At 41.3% G+C, this 21,075-nt stretch overlaps 1 protein-coding gene across 1 annotated transcript; it reads left to right on the forward strand.

The window, feature by feature from the left end:
* The first annotated feature begins 12,822 nt into the window (after window positions 1–12,822).
* Window positions 12,823–17,853, forward strand: LOC139535415 (rRNA methyltransferase 1, mitochondrial-like). Its single transcript, XM_071334808.1, has 5 exons — window positions 12,823–14,146; window positions 14,247–14,340; window positions 16,249–16,369; window positions 16,461–16,580; window positions 16,712–17,853. Exons 1-5 carry the CDS (start codon window positions 13,203–13,205, stop codon window positions 16,756–16,758), a joined length of 1,326 nt encoding a protein of 441 aa, XP_071190909.1. The 5' UTR covers window positions 12,823–13,202; the 3' UTR covers window positions 16,759–17,853.
* The last annotated feature ends 3,222 nt before the right edge of the window (window positions 17,854–21,075 follow it).

Here is a 21,075-nt window from a genome sequence, read left to right on the forward strand (position 1 = left end):
TTCTGCCTAACCCTTGTGTGGTGTTCGGGTCTGTGGGACCCATTTTCAATGTTTACTAAAAGAAAAATAATACAATGAATTATTTTTTCAACCTGAGACTCATTTGCCTTGCCTCATTTTCTGTGAAGAACATGTAAAATAACCAATTTTCATTGAGTACACACTGTGCACCCCCCTACACATTTATATTACATATGTGGGGTTACAGTTGGGTCCACTGGACCCGAGGGTAATAAAAGTGTGGGGAAGTGTGTGTGTAGGTGAAAACAAGTACAAATTAATTTTTTTATTTTTTATTTCACCTTTATTTAACCAGGTAGGCTAGCTGAGAACAAGTTCTCATTTGCAACTGCGACCTGGCCAAGATAAAGCAAAGCAGTGTGACACAGACAACAACACAGAGTTACACATGGAGTAAACAATAAACAAGCCAATAAAACAATAAACAAGTCAATGACACAGTAGAAAAAATAAAGTCTATATACAGTGTGTGCAAAAGGCATGAGGAGGTAGGCAATAAATAGCCCATAGGAGTGAATAATTACAATTTAGTAGATAACACTGGAGTGATAAATGAGCAGATGATGATGTGCAAGTAGAGATACTGGTGTGCAAAAGAGCAGAAAAGTAAATAAAATTAAAACAGTATGGGGATGAGGTACGTAGATTGGGTGGGCTATTTACAGATGGACTATGTACAGCTGCAGCGATCGGTTAGCTGCTCAGATAGTTGATGTTTAAAGTTGGTGAGGGAAATAAAAGTCTCCAACTTCAGTGATTTTTGCAATTCGTTCCAGTCACTGGCAAATGAAACAAAATGGTTTGCTGTGTGCCTTCACTCTGTCTTCCTCCTCCCTGGGCCTGCTGTTTCAACATAGCACCAATAACCTGTCTATCTCCCAGACTGTCTGTCTGTCTCCCACTTTTCTCGCACTCTTTACCCTTTGTTGTGTGTGAAACTACAAAATGTCTTGCGGGAACCTGCACAATGGTATTACAATACATTATTTCGATACATTGTAAGAAATTCTGTATATTCCCACACTCTACCCTTGCCAGCTGCAAATTGGGGGAGGGACACAACAAATAAACAGCTTTGCATGTGTGGATCCATACCACAATCAGTATGGCAAAAATAATCTCTGCTCAGAGGGCCTTAGAAATCATTTTTGAAGAGAGAGAAGCTGGTGTGGAAGGAATGTCTTCTACTTTGGAAGATGAAGAATTTTCCAAGTATTAGGATCAAGTTGGAGTCTGACAGTGAGTTGGAAGAAGAGGATGAGATTGACCCTCAGCCAGCCCCAGGACCAGGCCATCAGCAGCCTGCAGGAGGAGAAATATGGATGTCAAAAAATTGTGAAATTTAATGGTCTTCTTGCCCAAGGAATGAGCCACCCCGCATGGCTGCCAATGTGATAAGGATACAACCAGGGCCGACGCGGATGGCGGTTACTCATGTGCAGGACGTAAAGTCTTCATTTGAACTGTTCATCCCAGACACCATCCAGAAAATCATTCTGGACTGCACTAATTTGGAGGGACAGTGTTTTTTGGAGAGAGATGGAAGGAGATGGACCAAACTCATTTACATGCATACTTTGGGGTTACACCTTGCTGGTGTTTTCAAATAGTTTCATATTTACTCATTCATTTTATCCAATATCTAGATGTAAATCTGATAATTGAAAAGTGTACACAAACAGAGATACAGTAATGTGGGTTTCCTGTCCCTCATGTGATCACCAAATGAAACACATGACTGTACCTTAAGTGTCCATGGACCACTCCCTCATTCTCAAAAATATAAATATTGTTTAATTATTCAAACTTTTGATGCCCAAGGGTCTCTCTGTGTTCCACAGTTTACTTTCCAATCTCGAACACTACAGAGCATAGGGGCAGTGTATTTTATGACCGACCATAAAACAGCCGACTTCCCGCTCTCCTCCTCTATGAGAGAGAGCACGCTGTAGAGCGGATCCACTCTTACCTGATCCTTCAGATCGTCACAGGAGAGTTATGACAGAAGGAAGGATTCCACCCGACCCACAGAACCAACAACTCAAATACAAGAAGTTAGTGTGAGTGATGTTGTTGCATGTGTGTGTGTCTGATTCTCCTACCTTGGCCTGCTTTAGCTATATATGTGAGTGAGTGAGATGTTAGTAAAATTCCTGAACTAAATTATTTCATCATTCTAGATTGCAGCCAGTAGCAACAAGAAGAAGCGCTGCGATGTGTGTGGACCCAAGAAGGACAAATAGACACAGTACACATGCATCAAGTGCAATAAATACTTTGCAACACACACACAGTGAAACTCTGTCCCTCATGTGGTGTGTAGACCGGCCTTCATTTGTGTTCATTGGGGCTCATTTATTATTTTCATAAAATACTGTATGTAAAATTAGTCCTTCCAATGTGTTCAGTCCAAAGCAATAAACATCAATAGTGGAGAGAAAACCTTGTTTCATTTATATTTGCTCAAGATAAACATGATTTATTCCACCCATGTCTTGAAAAAAATGTTATGGCAAATATCAACCATGTATGCTGTCTATATTGCTTGTAATTGATATATCAACATCTAACTATTAAGTGTTTTAACATAAATTGTTATATCTGTATTGTTTTAATTAAAAAAACAATAATTTTGTGGGTCCATCAGACCTGTGAACATTGGGTGAATAACAAAAACATGAACACCACACAAGGGTACTTTACACCACTGCCAATTAGTGGAAATAATATCAGAATTGTGTTGCCTGTCTAAACCTTGACATTAATGTGCAAGATGTGCATCCAGATCTGAGGCCATGTCTACGCTTGACAGTTTATGCAGCTTTGTATTCTGATCATTGAGTTCTGATCACGGAATTTTGAACACGTCATGCGTCTACACCTACATTGAAATGTGTCTACCGTGTCCATGTTGTGTCTGGATTCCCTTTTCCCGCGCTATATTGAAATGTCTGTATGCATTCTGCAAATGATGGAACAGGCTAAATCTGATAATAACACAACAACTTGATGGCAGTAGCCAACTACTGTAGCTAACTAGCCAACTAACCTCTGACAAGCCAGCTAGCTAGCAAAGCTGAAGGGATTGCAAACAGGATAGCATAACTCTTGCCAAACAATAAATTGTTTTCCTAGTAATGCTGGCTAGCATTTATGAAGCCAGAAAACACTTTAATGAAAAAAGATGCCTCTCGCTCCTGAAACACGTTTTCTGGAGACAGTGCTGATGTGCTGATGACATCGCCCACTGTATGCACTTTTGGTTGCCTGATTGCATCCAGACTGAGGAGAAATCCATACACAATGGGTCCTTGACCACCTCCTGAAGTGGTCAGCCAGATCAGAATACAATCTGATCACAATGCTACTTTTGTGCATCTAGACCATAGCCGCGGGAAGTAGTGTTTTTTTATTCAGAATATTTTTTTATTACGATTTTTCAGGGGGTGCTGCAGCACCTTCAGCACCCCCTGAAGAATCGTAATAAAAAGATATTCTGAATAAAAAAACATTAAAAAAATAATAATAACAAAAGTAGTGCACTGGGCCTTTACTCATCCTGTATTAGAGGACCAATATAGCCATCTGTAGTTGGGAAAAACTTTTTTTTCACAAAAGTAGTGAACTGGGCCTTTACTAGTCATGATTTCCTCGATCAAAGTTTGTACTGACAGATGTAGCCTATTGAATAGCCTATCATTACAGGGCTCTACAGGATGGTAGATCTCCAGGAACAGGGTTGGAGAGCCCTGTTATAAAATATGCATAAAATGCAACCTCCAATTGCAACGTCTGCCTATGCCCACACATATTATGTCAAGGAAATTGTATATTTTTAATTCCCTCAAACACCAAGTTAGGCATGCCTAATTTCAAAATAGGCCGTCATCACTGTCTATCTGAATGATAATTATTCACGTTTTACCAGTGAAACTGCATCTGCATGCCAATCATTTGATTGATCTCAATCAGTTTCATAGGAATAGCCTATACATTTTGATCTTCTTGAACTACTGTTTCATGAGCGAATTAGTGCAGAGGATGTTAACAAAGTAGTAGCCTTTCTTGTATTATGTTTAAATCAAAGCATATATTCTGCCTGCTGGCTCTGTTGAGTTTTGATGCATAAGATTTATTTTTGACTATTTAGCTTCAACTAACCATCATAAAATCTCATTAGAAATGAGGAGGTGTTTTTGGTGAAACAGTAACATTAGCCTATATGCATACTATGCTATACTAATTTGGTTTTGTTATGTAAAATGCGAATTCATTGTTATGTGATCTTGCAAGACATTGATTCAGCTTTGATCTTACTTTACTAAACGAGCACCATTGTGAGAAGTGATCATCTTCTATTTGTAATACTAATAAAGGATGAGTAGTGTTATTGTAAATGATTGGAGTGCCCTTCATGGTTCTGAAAGGACAGCGCTAAATAAACTTTGATTTGATCAGCTTGAGGGGTGAACTATCAATTCATATAATTTATTTGCATAGATTTAATCAATAAATCAATTGACCAAGTAGTGAACATGAATCATTAATACGTAGAGTTGCAGGATGTTAGTTTTAAAACAGCCATAAAATAAAGCTTTTGGTGTAGTGTATTCATGCATCTAAATAAACTATAATCTAAATGCATTATTACCTTCATATTTTGATAGCAGAAGTCACATGTAAGTGTCAAGTGTTGACACAGCGTCAGTGGTCTAGACCTGTCTTTTTAATGCGACCATGGTATTCTGAGCAGAAGTCACACAAATGTAGATGCGGCCTCCTTTGAGTCAAGCACATTACGAAGCAATTGAATAGTAAATCCGGACAGGTTTGTTCAGAATATTGTACCTGCGTGGAACCAGTGGGATAGGTAGCCTAGGTCTCACAGGTAACAAAAAACATGCATTACAACTAACCACGTTATATTCACTTCTACGAGGTTAGATAGAGATGTGTCACACGACCGTGCAAAACCATCATGCTACCTTTATTAGTTGCAGCTGGTGTAGTTGCATTGTACATTCTCTTTGTTGAAACTATTTTCAAAAGCTCAAAATGTAAAGCAAATCCAGCGATGGCAGGGAAGTCTGTAATAATAACAGGTAAGTTAGAAAATATTTTGTCCTTAAAAATGTTTGACTGCTTTGAAGGCCAATATTCCCAGAGACTGATCCGAATGTCAGTCTTGCCATGACATTGTCATTGTGAGAGCTCAATATCTTATCATCAGTGGTGATTTTAGCATGTAAATCCTTGTGGGTTAGGCCTAATCCCTGACCTCACTAATGCTCTTGTAGCAGAATGGAAGCAAGTCCCCACAGAAATTTTCCAACATCTAGTGGAAAACCTTCCCTGAAGAGTGGAGGCTGTTATTGGAGCAATGTGGGGACCAACTCCATATTAATGCCCATGATTTTGGAATGAGATGAGCAGGTGTCCTCCTACTTTTGTCCATGTAGTGTATCATTAATTATAAGTCCAAAAATGAATGTAGCAACTGCTGAATGCCCCTTTAATCAAATAACCCTTGAACTGTTTTAAATTGCGCCAGGTAGCCTAGCGGTTAAGAGCGTTGTGCCAGTAACCAAAAGGCCGCTGAATCAAATCCCTGAGAGGACTATAAGTAAAAAATCATTGTGCCCTTGAGCAAGGCACTTAACCCTAATTGCTCCTGTAAGTCCCTCTGGATAAGAGTGTCTGCTAAATGTACAAATGTGGTGTCATCTTTGTTGCTGTCTCATGCAGCCTTTAGTAGGCGATGCTACTGTACCTCAGGGCTTGAATCAAGTTTCAATCAGGTTTGCTTTGCACTTATGGAACTGTCCATGTCTTGTTCACTCTATAGGTGTGAACACTGGCATTGGAAAAGCCACTGCTATGGAGCTTGCCAGGAGGGTTGCAGAGTAATCCTGACATGCCACATCCAAAAGAAAGCTGAACTTGCTATAAGTGATATAAAAAGGGTGTGAGAATATTATGAAAATCAATTATTCCAAATTTGTTTTCAAATATTCATTAGTGAGATGTACCATTAGAAAAAAATGATATGCCTGTAAATATAGGCCTAGCAAATTGTTATTTGTATTTCAGAAGACGGGCACCACTGATGTGGTGTACATGCAGTTAGACTTGGGGAGCGTCCAGGCAGTGCATTCTTTCACTGAGACCTTCCTGAAGACAGAGGCTAGACGGGGTCTGCTCATTAACAGTGGTCATATTGTAATAAAAAGAAGACATGAGTGGAAAAGGGCTATTGGACTGTATTGCACCATCTCTGATTACTCTCCAGGTCTGGTGGCGGATGGGCGCACTGCTGATTGCTTTGCTATTGAGTTTGGGGTCAACCACCTCGGCCACTTCCTGCTGACCTGTCTTTTGCTGGACCACCTGAAGGAGGGCACTGAGGGCCATGTAGTCACACTGGGCTCCATGGCATATTGCTGGGGAAACATTGACTTTGATGCCCTTGTCACTAATAAACACCTGGGCACTGGGAGGTACAGCTGGCAGTTCTTCCACTCTTACTGCTAAAGCAAACTGTGCAATGTTCTCTTCAACCACGAGCTGGCAAAGAGGCTGAAGGGGACCAATGTCACTTGCTACGGTGTTCACCCAGGTTGGTCATTTCCTTCAAAATGATTAAATGGTATGTCTGTCACAATGAACAACAACGAGTCCTTCCCATACTACCTTGCCTCACCTCTAAATTAGAAATCTAGTAACTAGAAAACTCACTCTCACTTCCATTAGAGGTTCCACAGGTCTCCTTTGAGTTAGGGAAGACTGCTTTCAGTTACTATGCCCCTCAGTCCTGGAATGGCCTATAGGTCACTCTAAGACTTAATTATTTGGTCCCAAGAGGTGAATTTAATAAAAAATGTAACCAATGGAAACTGCACTTGTTTTAATTGATAGTACATATTAGTTTATACTGCCCTTTTGAATGTAACATAATTTATTTGAAATGTTGTAACTGTAATTTTGTAGTGATCGTGCTTGAATTGTTGCTCACATTGTTTGAACTGTTGTTCTCAGGGCACCTTTGGAAATGAGACCCTGGTCTCAATAGGTTCCCCTGGTTAAATTAAAGTTAATAAATACACTCTACAAGTCATGGGTTACAGGCTAAGGGTGTGCATTATCCTGTGTTGGATAGTTATCAGTTCAACTGTGTTCTTTCAATTAACTCATATCTCTATTATGTTTGGCCCATGTAGGAGTAGTGAAAACGGAGCTACCCCGAAACTGCAGCTTGGGGCAGAAATTCATCATCAAGCCAATAGCCAGACTGTTGTTCCTGGATCCAGAATCCGGTGCCCAGACTACACTCCACTGTGCCCTCCAGGATGGCATCGAGCCCCTGAGCGGACGTTACTTCTTCTGCTGTGCGCCGCAGGACGTGGTTGCCAAAGGCAAAAACTACGCTGTCGCTAAGAAGTTATGGGAAGTTAATGAAAGTGGCCTGTTTTAAGGTGGCTGAGTGGCCTGTTTTAAGGTGAAGAAGACACTTTTACACACTGGTACAAGATTCAACCACTCACTTATGGACAATTAATTTTAGCAGTTTGCCCTTCACAGAAAATGTAATACATAACATTGAATTGTTAATTTTCCCTATTTTTGTCCCCCCAGACACATTATAAAAGGAAAGGAAAAACATTAAGTTGCGTATAATAAAACTAAACCAAAATGTATTGCCTTTTAAAAATTATGTTGTATTATGGTGCAATTTCATACAATTACGATTTGAGGCTTTTGGTATTGTTCAGTCAGTGCTGAGAAAGAAATGAACAATAGCTGGTGGTTTACAGATCTTGGGGAAAATGCACCTTGTATGACTCAATTGATTAATGTGATTAATGTGACAAGAAGAAACTGCTCATACCTAACCATTGATGTTGGTGACATTGATATCCACCTGTTTGTGGCGTGTCTTGTATTGACGATGATGAGTAAGTGTACCTAGGACAGGTAAAAATGTATGTAGCTCTAGTAGAAATGGTTTGGCATATTATAATAAAAATGATACACGTGATTGATTGGCGTTACCTTATTGTCATCACTGTAAATTCAAATAGAATAGGGCTCTATCGGATATAACACAGTGACTAATTCCAGCATGTTACCTACCGCACAAGCAGTGTTGGAAGCTACTCTGAAAATATATAGTTTACCAAGCTACCAATTATTTCACACTGGAAGAAGTTAAGCTACACTAAAGCTACCCTTAAGAAATATATAGTTTACTTAACTAAAGTTTCTTAGATTTTTTTTTCAATGCTTTGTGGAAATACATCTGAAATGTCGTAGACTACAAATTGCAAGAACAGATCGCTGTAGTCAGATGTTAACAGAATGTGTGATTTAGCCTACTGAACACAAAGTGAGAATTAGGGAGATCTGATGCTGAAAAGAAAGGACATTCCTGCCTATTTCACCTATTTTATTTTAGCAAAAGTAGTAGTGTTTAGTTCCAGTAGCTATCTATGCCACTACATGGCAAAAAAGTAATTAACAACTGAAATCACTACTAATATTTGAATTTAGTTAAACAAGTTACTGCAAAATGTAATTCAATTACTAGTTTAATCAAATGTATTTATAAAGCCCTTCTTACATCAGCTGATGTCACAAAGTGCTGTACAGAAACCCAGCCTAAAACCCCAAACAGCAAGCAATGCAGGTGTAGAAGCACGGTGGCTAGGAAAAACTCCCTGGAAAGGCCAGAACCTAGGAAGAAACCTAGAGAGGAACCAGGCTATGAGGGGTGGCCAGTCCTCTGCTGGCTGTGCCGGGTGGAGATTATAACATAACATGGCCAAGATGTTCAAATGTTCATAGATGACCAGCAGAGTCAAATAATAATAATCACAGTGTTTGTAGAGGGTGCAACAGGTCAGCACCTCAGGAGAAATGTCAGTTGGCTTTTAATAGCCGATCATTCAGAGTATCTCTACTGCTCCTGGTGTCTCTAGAGAGTTGAAAACAACAGGTCTGGGACAGGTAACACGTCCGGTGAACAGGTCAGGGTTCCATAGCCGGAGGCAGAACAGTTGAAACTGGAGCAGCAACACGACCAGGTGAACTGGGGACAGCAAGGAGACATCAAGCCAGGTAGTCCTGAGGCATGGTCCTAGGGCTTAGGTCCTCCGAGAGAGAGAGAGAGAGAGAGAGAGAGAGAGAGAGAGAGAGAGAGAGAGAGAGAGAGAGAGAGAGAGAGAGAGAGAGAGAGAGAGAGAGAGAGAGAGAGAGAGAGAGAGAGAGAGAGAGAGAGAAAGAAAAAGAGAGAGAAAGAATTAGAGAAAGCTAGTTGAATTACATGTAGTTCACTTCTCTCCAACAATGCACACTAGTGAATGTAATGGGCATTTGCATGTAGTGTAATTAGACTGCATACTCAAACAGATTACCTTGTATACAGTGCATTTGGAAAGTATTCAGACCTCTTGACTTTTTCCACATGTTGTTACTTTACAGCCTTATTCTAAAATGGATTCAATATTTTTCTTCCTCATCGATCTACACACAGTACCCCATAATGGCAAAGCAAAAACAGGTTTTTAGAAATGTTTGCAAATTTATTACAAATAAAAAAAACATACCGTTTACATAAGTATTCAGACCCTTTGCTATGAGACTCGCAATTGAGCTCAGGTGCATCCTGTTTCCATTTATCATCCTTGAGATGTTTCTACATCTTGATTGGAGTCCACCTGTGGTTAAATCAATTGATTGGACATGATTTGGAAAGGTACACACCTGTCTATATAAGATCCGTAAGGTCTGTCTATATAAGAACTTGTCCGTAGCACACAGAACCCGCTAAAGGGATCAAAATTGACAACATCCGGTGAAGCTGGAGCGCGCCATATTCAAATTACAACATTGTAATATTAAACATTCATGAACATACAAGTGTCTTACATCATTTAAAAGTTGAACTTCTTGTTAATCCAACCGCGTTGTCAGATTTCAAAAAGGCTTTACTGCGAAAGCATACCATGTGATTATCTGAGAACAGCGCCCACACCAAAATACTTTTCCAAACCAGCACAAGCGTCACAAAAGTAACAAATAGCAATAAAATAAATCACTTATCTTTGAAGATCTTCCTCTGTTTGCAATCCCAAGGGTTCCAGCTACACAACAAATGGTCGTTCTGTTCAATAAAGACTTCTTTATATCCCAAAAATGTCAGTTTAGTTGGTGTGCTTGATTCTGTAATCCACTTGTTCAACATGCATACAAACGAATCCAAAAAGTTACCAGTAAAGTTCGTCCAAACATGTCAAACGATGTTTCTAATTAATCCTCAGGTACTCTAATATCTAAATGAATGATCAAATTTAAGACAGAGAATAGTATGTTCAATAGGGAAGATAAATAACGAAGAGCGTGCACGTCATTCACACGCTCAACAAGACTACATTTCTAATGAGAGACACCTTGGAAAAACTACAACTACTCTGTCATTTTTCAAAAAACAAGCCTGAAACCCTTGCTAAAGACTGTTGACATCTAGTGGGAGCTATAGGAACTTTAATCTGGGAGCTATTTATTTGTATATCCCATAGACAAGCATTGAAATGGACTGTGATCTCAAAAAAACATTTTCCGGATGGATTTTCCTCGGGTTTTCACCTGCCATATCAGTTCTGTTATACTCACAGACATTATTTTAGCAGTTTTAGAAACTCCAGAGTGTTTTCTATCCAATGCTACCAATTATATGCATATCCTCTCTTCTGGGCCTGAGTAACAGGCAGTTTACTTTGGGCAAGTCATTCATCCAAACTTCCGAACACTGCCCCCTAGCCCTAAGAGGTTTTAAATGGAAGATGTTTGGAACCACCAAGACTCTTACTAGAGTTTGCCGCCCAGCCAAACTGAGAAATCAGGGGAGAAGGGCCTTGGTTAGGGAGGTGACCAAGACCCCGATGGTCACTCTGACAGAGCTCCAGAGTTTCTCTGTGGAGATGGGAGAACCTTCCAGAAGGACAACCATCTCTGCAGCACTCCGCCAATCAAACCTTTATGGTAGAATGGCCAGACGGAAGCCACTCCTCAGTAAAAGGTCTAATTAAACCAAAGATTGAACTCTTTGGCCTGAATGTCAAGCTTCATGTCTGGAGGAAACCAGGCACCATCCCTACGGTGAAGCATGGTGGTGGTGGCAGATGTTTTTCAGCGGCAAGGACTAGGAGACTAGTCAGGATCGAGGGAAAGATGAACGGAGCAAAGTACAGAGAGATCCTTGATGAAAACCTGCTCCAGAGCGCTCAGGACCTCAGACTGGGGCGAAGGTTCACCTTCCAACATGACAACGACCCTAAGCACACAGCCAAGACAACGCAGGAGTGGCTTCAGGACAAGTCTCGGAATGTCCTTAAGTGGCCCAGCCAGAGCTCGGACTTGAACCTGATCGAACATCTCTGGAAAGACCTGAAAATAGCTGTGCAGCGACACTCCCCATCCAACCTGGCAGAGCTTGATAGGATCTGCAGAAAATAATGGGAGAAACTCCCCAAATACAGGAGTGCCAAATTTGTTTACATCCCTGTTAGTGAGCATTTGTCCTTTGTCAAGATAATCCATTCAACTGACAGGTGTGGCGTATCAAGAAGCTGATTAAACATGATCATTACACAGGTGCACCTTGTGCTGGGAACAATAAAATGCCACACTAAAATGTGGAGTTTTGTGACACAACACAATGCCACAGATGTCTCAAGTTTTGAGGGAGCAGGCAGTTGGCATGCTGACTGCAAGAATGTCCACCAGAGCTGTTGCCAGAGAATTTAGTATTTTTAGGCCTATGGGAGAACTAGAGCACAGCAACCGACATGTTTGTGAGAGTCTCACCTTTCCACAGAAAAGTGTGTACCCCAAACTGTTTGGATGCTACTGACAGAAGTTGGAGGTTGGCTGTACCAACTACAGACGAGTCCCAAGACGCTTGTGGGAGGTCATAGAGCAAAACAGAGAGCACCATTTTGTTCATATTTCCGTAGAGGGGTCATAAACTCTACTAATTAGATTTCCAGGGTGGGGCGAGGAAATCGACTCTAGGGGATTTTAATGCAGTCATCTCGGTTTTCATTTGAAGCATATTTTTATACATCACTTGTTCGTTCCATTTGCGAAGACATTGTCAACTTTTTATTTCTAGTCAACTTTGTTCTGAAGTTATCAGTGGTCACAGAGAGACAGGTAAACCATGTGATTCAATGCTTAGCGGAGATCTTCTGTGTATAAAGTGACACGGGACGGCAAAAAAAAAACATGCAATGATGCACTTAACTGTTCTATGAGTGGTTTGGTGCAGCCATCAGACCTGCCTAGTTAAATTAAAAAAATTTAAATGAAAAAAAATTAAAAATAGCATTTAAGTGCAACGTTAATAACGATGGTTTGGTGAAACAGCTCTGAGATTTAATGATGCTCCTACGAAGGTTCTAATTATGAATTTTGCCTTAAGAAGCTTTTGGTAAACTGGGCCCTGAACTTTTGCTTAGTCTCAGGGGGGCTCTCATTACTTAAAAACTACTCAACAATGTGGTTGCACCTGCTGCAACAGCCTTTGTCTGTGTGAATGGGTGAGCTGTGATCTTGTTAGATAATATTCACTCTCAATCATTAGACGGAAAGGTAAAATAAGATTATTCACACTTACCCCAAAGTATAATAATACAACTGAAGAAAAAAAACTACAATTTTAAAGTCTGCTTCGTGACATAACGTGTGGACATGCAATATCATAAATGAACGTTAGAGGGTAGTGTTGATTATGGTACTAGGTATGTTCACCCTCTGAAGGATGAAGAAAATATATAGTTTACTTCCTGGAGGAGGCGGAGTCTTGAAATCACGCTGGGTAGCACCTGGAGTAGATGTTGAATGATATTGGTCTGGATTTTTAGAAAAGCATAAACTGAAACGAATTTGCGTAATATGTAGTTTTAATTCAGGCAATATTATATGTTAAAGTTTTGTTTTTACGACGTGGTGTCCAGTCTGCATACGTTTTAACAAGTTGACTAAATTAGCTACATTAGCTAGCTTGCCATGCTTTGCCGAAGGACATCTGCGTGACTGATGCTGGTAGGCGCTCGTTTATTTAATTGCCATAATCCAGTTTCCTCAAAGTTGACCATCCAGTCACAGTAGCTATAGAGACATTTATGTATTTTCATCTTAAGAACATGGGGACTTGGAATTTGGCTTGTCAGAGTTCCAGGATGTTCGTCAACAGTAGACTGTTGAATTTGGTATCAGAGTCAGACATGAGAGTGGGTTGTCACTTTGCGTCCTACCATTGCGCTAGTGCTCTCCTCTGGCCTAAGGACAGCAGAGCCAAACCAGCAGAGAGGTGGCGACGCAGTGCTATAACCAGCTCTGGAATGCGACACATGCCTGCTGTGTCTGAAGTAGTAAAGTACAAAGCCGAAGGTCAGTCTGAAGACATAAAGGATGACCCAGAGACTCCAGCCTCCAGAAATGTCTGGAGGAAAGAGACCTCAGTGTCCCGGGAGAGGAAGCCCAATGCAGACAGCAGAGTATCATCTGAGTTCCAGAGAGGTGCCCCAATCCAACGGGAGAGGAAAGCAAATACAGACAGCAGAATGTCATCTGAGCTCCGGAAGCTCAGCCTGGATGACTTTCCAGAGGAATGTGAGAGGCTAGTGAAGGACTCGAGAGAAAGACTGTCCAAAGAAGAACACAGGAATTATGAGACATTGTTTGGTGTGTCTCCCTGTCTCCTGGCTCTCACCCAGGGCAGAAGGAATGCACACAGGTTGTTTGTGAAGGAGGGTGAGGCCTCTCGTAGGGCCTCTGTACGACAGGTGTGTGAGGAGGCCCATAGACAGGGTGTGCCGATCCAGAGGGTTAGTAAGAATGACTTGAACAAGATGTGCTCAGGAGGGGTTCACCAGGGCTTATGCCTACAGGCCAGTTGTTTGGGTTTCCTCAAAGAGGACAAGACCTCCAAGCCCCCTGGGGACAGCAGTCACATCCCCATCTGGCTAGTCCTAGATGGAGTGCAGGACCCAATGAACCTTGGTGCCATCCTGCGTTCTGCATATTTTCTTGGGGTGGACGGAGTTGCTAGCAGTCTTCGTAACAGGTAGCCAAACCCAATATTCAAGATCTAACTTTGTTTTGTAAGACTAAGAAATAATTTATTGAGTTTATGGCTGTAATATGTGGTGTCTCTTTGCTTCTAGCTGTCCGTTGACACCAGTTGTGAGTAAGGCCAGCTCGGGTGTAATGGAGGTCATGAGAGTGTATGGCTATGACAGCCTCGCGGATATGCTGAAGGTACTGTACCTGTCCTAATGCATTTTAGCCTGGCCATGCACTGGTCAGCATACTTTCAGAATATCACTATTTGGCTTGAGTATTTTCTGAATGTGTTTTTACCTTTTGTCTTTACTGTTAGCTGTTTTGACCTACAGGTAACTGCCAAAACAAAGGAAACACTTTAGTAAATGAGGGATGAAAGTACAGTGGCTTCAGAAAGTATTCATACCCCTTGACTTTTTCCACATTTTGTTGTCACAGCCTGAATTTAAAATTTAAAATGTTGAATTTTTTTGTCACTGGCCTACACACAATACCCCATAATGTCAAAGTGGAATTATGTTATTTAAACCCCTTTTGTTCTGGCAAGTCTAAATTGGTTCAGAAGTAAGTATGTGCTTAACAAATCACATACGTTGCATGGAAGGTATCTGAGTTGGGCAGTTTGGATGGTGTATTGATACACCCAGTATCTACAAAGACACAGGTGTCCTTCCTAACTCAGTTGCTGGAGAGGAAGGAAACCGCTCAGAGATTTCACAATGGTGACTTTAAAACAGTTTTAATGGCTGTGATAGAAAACTTTGTACTTACTCCACAAGTTACTCCATTATACTAACCTAATTGACTGAGTGAAAAGAAGGAAGCCTGTACAGAATATGCATCCTGTTTGCAACAAGGCACTAAAGTAATACTGCTAAAAATGTGGCAAAGCAATTAACTTTTTGTCCTGAGTACAAAGTGTTTTGTTTGGGGCAAATATAACTCATTACTCAGTACCACTCTCCATATTGTCAAGCATAGTGGTGGCTGCATAATTGTATGGGTTTGTTTGCAATTTTGAAGGACTGGGGAGTTTTTCAGGAGAAGAAAGAAATGGAATGGAGCTAAGCACAGGCAAAATCCTACAGGAACACCTGGTTCAGTCTGCTTTCCACCAGACAATGGGAGATGAATTCACCTTTCAGAAAGACAATAACCTAATACACAAGACCAAATCTACAGTGGAGTTGCTTACCAAGAAGTCAATGAATGATCCTGAGTTAAATCTGCTTAAAAATCTATGGCAAGCCTTGAAAATGGGTGTTTAGCAATGATCAACAACCAATTTGACAGAGCTGATTTTTAAAAGAATCATGGACAAATGTTTTACAATCCATGTGTCCAAAGCTCTTAGAGACTTACCCAGAAAGACTCACAGCTGTAAGCGCTGCCAAAGGTGATTCTAACATGTATTGGCTCAGGGGTGTGAATACTTACATAAATGATATCTCTGTATTTCATTTTCAATACATTTTCAAAAACATGTTTTCACTTTGTCATTATGGGGTATTGTGTTTAGATGGGTGAGGAAAAAACTAAAATGTAATCCATTTTGAATTCAGGCTGTACACAACAAAATGTGGAATAAGTCAAGGGGTATGAATACTTTCTGAAGGCACTGTACATTGAAAGCAGATGTGATTCCTAAGTTAAACATTTAACAGGGTCATGTATAAAATTGTCCAGTTGCCCATTATTTAGACTACTGTGGGTAGAAGAAGAGATCTGTGACTTTGAAAGAGGGGTCTCAAAGGAGCATAGGGGGTTTAAAGGGTGTGTGTCACCAGAACTCAATGCAATTGAACATTTATGGGAGATTCTGGAGCGGTGCCAAAGAAAGTGTTTTCCATCAATAAAACACCAAATTATAATTTCTCGTGGTTGAATGGTGTTGCATCCCTCCAATAGATTCTACAAGTGTCTGAAACTCTATGCCAAGGCCCATTGATACTGTTCTGGATGCTAGTGGTGGCCTAACGCTCTATAGAGACACTATGTTGGTGTTTCCTTTATTTTGGAAGTTACCTGCAAACGTCAACTGTTAGGGGGTTGATGCTATTTGATAGTACTCACTAGCTGATGACCAGGGTCTGTTCTGTGCAGGTGAAAATGGCACAAGGCTGGCAGGTTATTGGCACAGTGGGAGCTGAAGCAGAGAACTCCCATGTTCCTGTCATGAAATGTTCCAAATTCCAGATGACCAAACCTACGCTTCTGCTGATGGGTAAGTATTTCCTGTGCGTGTCCATGGACCATGCGTGTGAGTTTTATTTGCTTTCGCTTTCCTAACTCCACCCTGCTGTGTCCTCACTCAGGTGGTGAAGGGGAAGGTTTGTCCCGGGAGCTGCGTCTGCAGTGTGAGGTCATGCTCACCATCCCATCCCGCAGAGATCTGCACCCTGGGGTCGAGTCCCTCAATGTCTCTGTGGCTACAGGTAAAGTCCACCACTAGACTATCTGCATTCATTGTCTCTGAAAAGGAAAAGAGATGGAATACTTTATCTATGCTCTCATTCAGTGTGATTTAACCATCCCTTTTCTTCCCCTCCTCCCTTCTGTTCTCCAGGCATCCTGCTGCACTCTCTGTTGTCGTCCCGTAGAGGTGGCCATTGATGCCCGACTAAACTACACAACTCAATGTGTTTACTTTAGAGGCCCTCACTGGGCTTAATGACTGGATTTACTTAATCAATTAGCATTCAGGATGTCTGAGAGGCCTGGATGGCTGATTGATTGTGCTGGGGCAGCTGATGTGCCCTGGCTGTGCTGCACTGCACTGCTTTGGACCTTCATGCTAGCTACTTTTCTGAATGTAAACATAGTATGAAGTAATGAAAATAAATAAAACCTTGTCTACTCAAAGTTATAGCATTCTTTGCAACTTTCTAATGTTAGCCGCTTGGGATTTTAAGACTTTTGCACATGTGAATGTTGAATCCATAAAAATACAAATGTTTATGAGAATGTGGTGCCTGACGAAAGAGCTGCTGTTGTTAGAACGGGTCAGTGGCTTCGGTTCAGCTAAATTGATTGCAAATGCTGGTTTTGAATAGAAAGGGAGGGAGGGGAATGACCACAGGCTCTGGGCTATTGCGTCTGGTCAGGGGCTGTTTAAAATTGATCATGGGAACAAGCGGCTGCTATTGATAGGCAACATTTGCCCTTTTATCACTGTCAGAATTTAACCAGGGGGCTCATTTATAATTAATGTGCACACAAGAATTTGTTTGTGTGTAGTTTGAACATTATCACAAATCTTCAGGATTTATCAGAAGTTTAATTGTTAGGACTTGTTCTTTATTGAGCATATATTTAACAATTGCCTCAGACCTTATGCTTATGAATTAGATTTAATAGATTTACATATCTGTTTTTGTTACAATCTGAACCTATAATTACAAGGATTGCATGCTTACATCCATTGAAAACATGTTTTTGTGGGAATGTAATTATCTCTACAGTGTAAATACCCTTCCACAACTGTGCAGTGGTAGCTGATGATTCTTTCTATATAATTCATGAATAGCTTTATTGTAACCAGACCTATTTGTTAATTCCCAGTGTGCTGCAGTGCTTGGCCATACAGCCAGAGTTGAGGGGCTGTGAATTGGCCTGAGGTACTTGTTGCGTTTATATTTTTGTATAAATAACCATGTAAAGTGTTGGTCCCATGTTTCATGAGCTGAAATAAAAGATCCCAGAAACATTCCACATGTACAAAAAGCTTATTTCTCTCAAATTTGGTGCACAAATTTGTTCACATCCCTGTTAGTGAGCATTTCTAGTTTGCCAAGATAATCCATCCACCTGTGGCATATCTTTTTAATTTTTTTTATTCTAAATTAGTTTTACCCCCTTTTTTCACCCCAATTTCATGGTATCCAATTGGTAGTAGTTACAGTCTTGTCTCATTGCTGCAACTCCCGTACGGACTCGGGAGAGGCGAAGGTCGAGAGCCATGCGTCCTCCGAAACACAACCCAACCAAGCCACACTGCTTCTTGACACAATGCCCATCCAACCCGGAAGCCAGCCGCACCAATGTGTCGGAGGAAACACCTGGCGACCTGGTCAGCGTGCACTGCGCCCGGCCCGCCACAGGAGTCGCTAGTGCGCGATGAGACAAGGATATCCCTGCCAGCCAAACCCTCCCTAACGATGCTGGGCCAATTGTGCGCCGCCCCATGGGCCTCCCAGTCGCGGCCGGCTGCGACAGCCTGGACTCGAACCCAGAATCTCTGGTGGCACGGCCTTAGACCACTGCGCCACCCGGGAGGCCCAGGTGTGGCATATCAAGAAGTTGATTTAACAGCATGATCATTACACTGGTGTGCCTTGTACTGTGGACAATAAAAGCCCGCTCTAAAATGTGCAGTTTTGTTACAACACAATGCCACAGATGTCTCAAGTTTTGAGGGAGAGTTCAATTGTCATGCTGGCTGCAGGAATGTCCACCAGAGCTCTTGCCAGAGAATTTAATGTTCAGTTCTCTACCATAATCCGCCTCAAATGTTGTTTTTGTTGAAATTGGAAGTACGTCCAACCAGTCTCACAACTGCAGATCACGTGAAACCATGCCAGCCCAGGATCTCTACATCTGGCTTCTTCAGCTGTGGGATTGTCTGAGACCAGCCCTCTGGACAGCTGATGAAACAGGAGTATTTCTGTCTGTAATAAATACATTTTGTGGGGAATAGCATATTCTGATTGGCTGGGCCTGGCTCCCAAGAGGGCGGGCCTATGCCCTACCAGGCCTACCCATGGCTGCACCCCTGCCCAGTCGTGAAATCGATAGATTAGGGTGTAATGAATTCATTTCAATTGACTGATTTCCTTATATGAACTGTAACTCAGTAAAATATGTGAAATTGTTGCATGTTGCATTTATATTTTTGTTCAGAATAATTATGGAAAACAGGAGGCATTGTCTCTCTTAGCCCTATAGTTTTGATAAGCTCTGCACACTCGTCAACATGCACACTGTGAATTGGTGTTGATTGCTTTTGGCATGTTCAATAGTTATCGATCAAGGGGAAGCAGAGTCCTTTAGCTGACTGCTCGCCGGGAGCTGACACTATTCTTAGAGTAAGTCAAATGTCTAAGAGACATCTGGAGGTGGATTTCACAGGGCTATTGCTCTACTAGAGTTTGCTGCTATGGCATTGAGATAGTATGAAGTGGTAGCTAATCCACATGCAAATGAAAGTAAACTGTTAACATAACATTTTGTTTGGGTGTAAAGGGAAATGTCATTGGCTGCTGCTATTCCCTCTACTGTGAGCTCTAAACTTTCTGTTTCCGAGAAGGCGAGAATAGCTTCCCATGCCGTTCCATCTCCCGACTAAGTTTTACGGGTTCCAATTATGCTATTTTCTGTGTTTTTTTTGGCGCTGATCGTAACTGTTTTTGTATGTAATGTTTGCGCCATCGTTTCCTATGACCGGAAATTTGGACATCAGAACAGCGATAATCAACCTCGATTTGGAAAAAGAGTTCTACTTCAATGACCTGGCCGCACAGGACATACTGCTCACCCGGGACCAGGCCCTAATCCCAGACTACTTGAAAACCTCACAAAATGTAGTTATATGCATAAACTGTCCCAAAATGTTTTGGATGGGAAGCATATATGTACAGTACATAGGTTTCCCATTTACCTCGTACCCCTGTACATCGACTCGGTACTGGCACTCCCAGTATATAGCCATGTTATTTTCTACTCCCTGTATATAGCCAAGTTATTTTCTACTCCCTATATATAGCCATGTTATTTTTACTCATTATTTTCTCTTTATTCACTGTGTCACTATTTCTATTTCTGCATTGGTGGAAAAGCACCCGTCAGTAAGCATTTCACTGTTAGTCTACACTCGTTGTCTACGAAGCATGTGATAAATACAATTTGATATGATACCTGGCCTTTGTGTTTTAGTTGGATGTTGATAAGGTGTTCTGAGCATAGTATGAGCTTAACATCTGGCACTGAGGATGTATGTGTTATATTGTATAGCACACATATGATCAGGTCATTATAACAAAGACACTAATACTGTAAGGAGATCATTCTAAAGTGTTTGAACTGTCTTAGCATGCTTTGTGCCTGTCTGCGGTCCTGTTCTGATATGAGATGTGCATTGTCTAGGTGGGTTGCTCTGAACACTCGGGGAGCGGTCACCTGCTGTTTTTGTCTGAGCTTGCATTCTGATGCAGAGGCACCAAGCAGCTCTACTTATTAAAATGTAAATTCCCTATGGAATCAGTGGGATCAGACTGGAGGAGGAGAGAGGGGATCTGCTCAAGGGTTTCGGGGATGTGTCAGCTTGTCCTCTTCACTTCCCATGTTAATCACAGACAGACAGGCCCATATCGACCTGGAGGAGATGTGTGGAGCACAAAAAAGCAATTAGAAAAAATATCTACATGCTGCTGATTTCTAACTGCAGTTTCTCAGAATGACCCTGGTCTTTTAAGATGTGACTGTTCACTTGTTGACTTGGATGTTTATGAAGGAATTTGAAGGCCCATGTAGTGGCCATGGCAGTTGTTGTAATTAACAGTGATGCATATTTTATTTGGTCAATTCTTTTACTTACCCCTATTTGCTGGGCACATGCTCATCATGTTCTGAAGAAGAATGGGTGATCACACAATCAAATAGGGGGAGTTTGTTGTGTAGTTTTGGTTTTATAGCTTTTTGAAACAATGGGTCAAATATCATCATTACAACTTCTCTCTTTGCACTTGTCAACAACTGCTGTTATTATTTCTGATTGGAAATAACACAAGGACTCTTATAGAGGCACTGAAGCTCTCTGAGCTGCAATTGCACAAGACAACAGTTGTACAAGAGCAGCAGTGGAGGGCATACTATTGTTTGTTTCCAAATCTAGGCACACCATTTTTTCATCCTCAGTAACATGGACCTTTGAGC

The sequence above is a fragment of the Salvelinus alpinus genome, chromosome 1, assembly GCF_045679555.1.
Source record: "Salvelinus alpinus chromosome 1, SLU_Salpinus.1, whole genome shotgun sequence".
In the NCBI taxonomy this organism is placed as follows: Eukaryota; Metazoa; Chordata; class Actinopteri; order Salmoniformes; family Salmonidae; genus Salvelinus; species Salvelinus alpinus.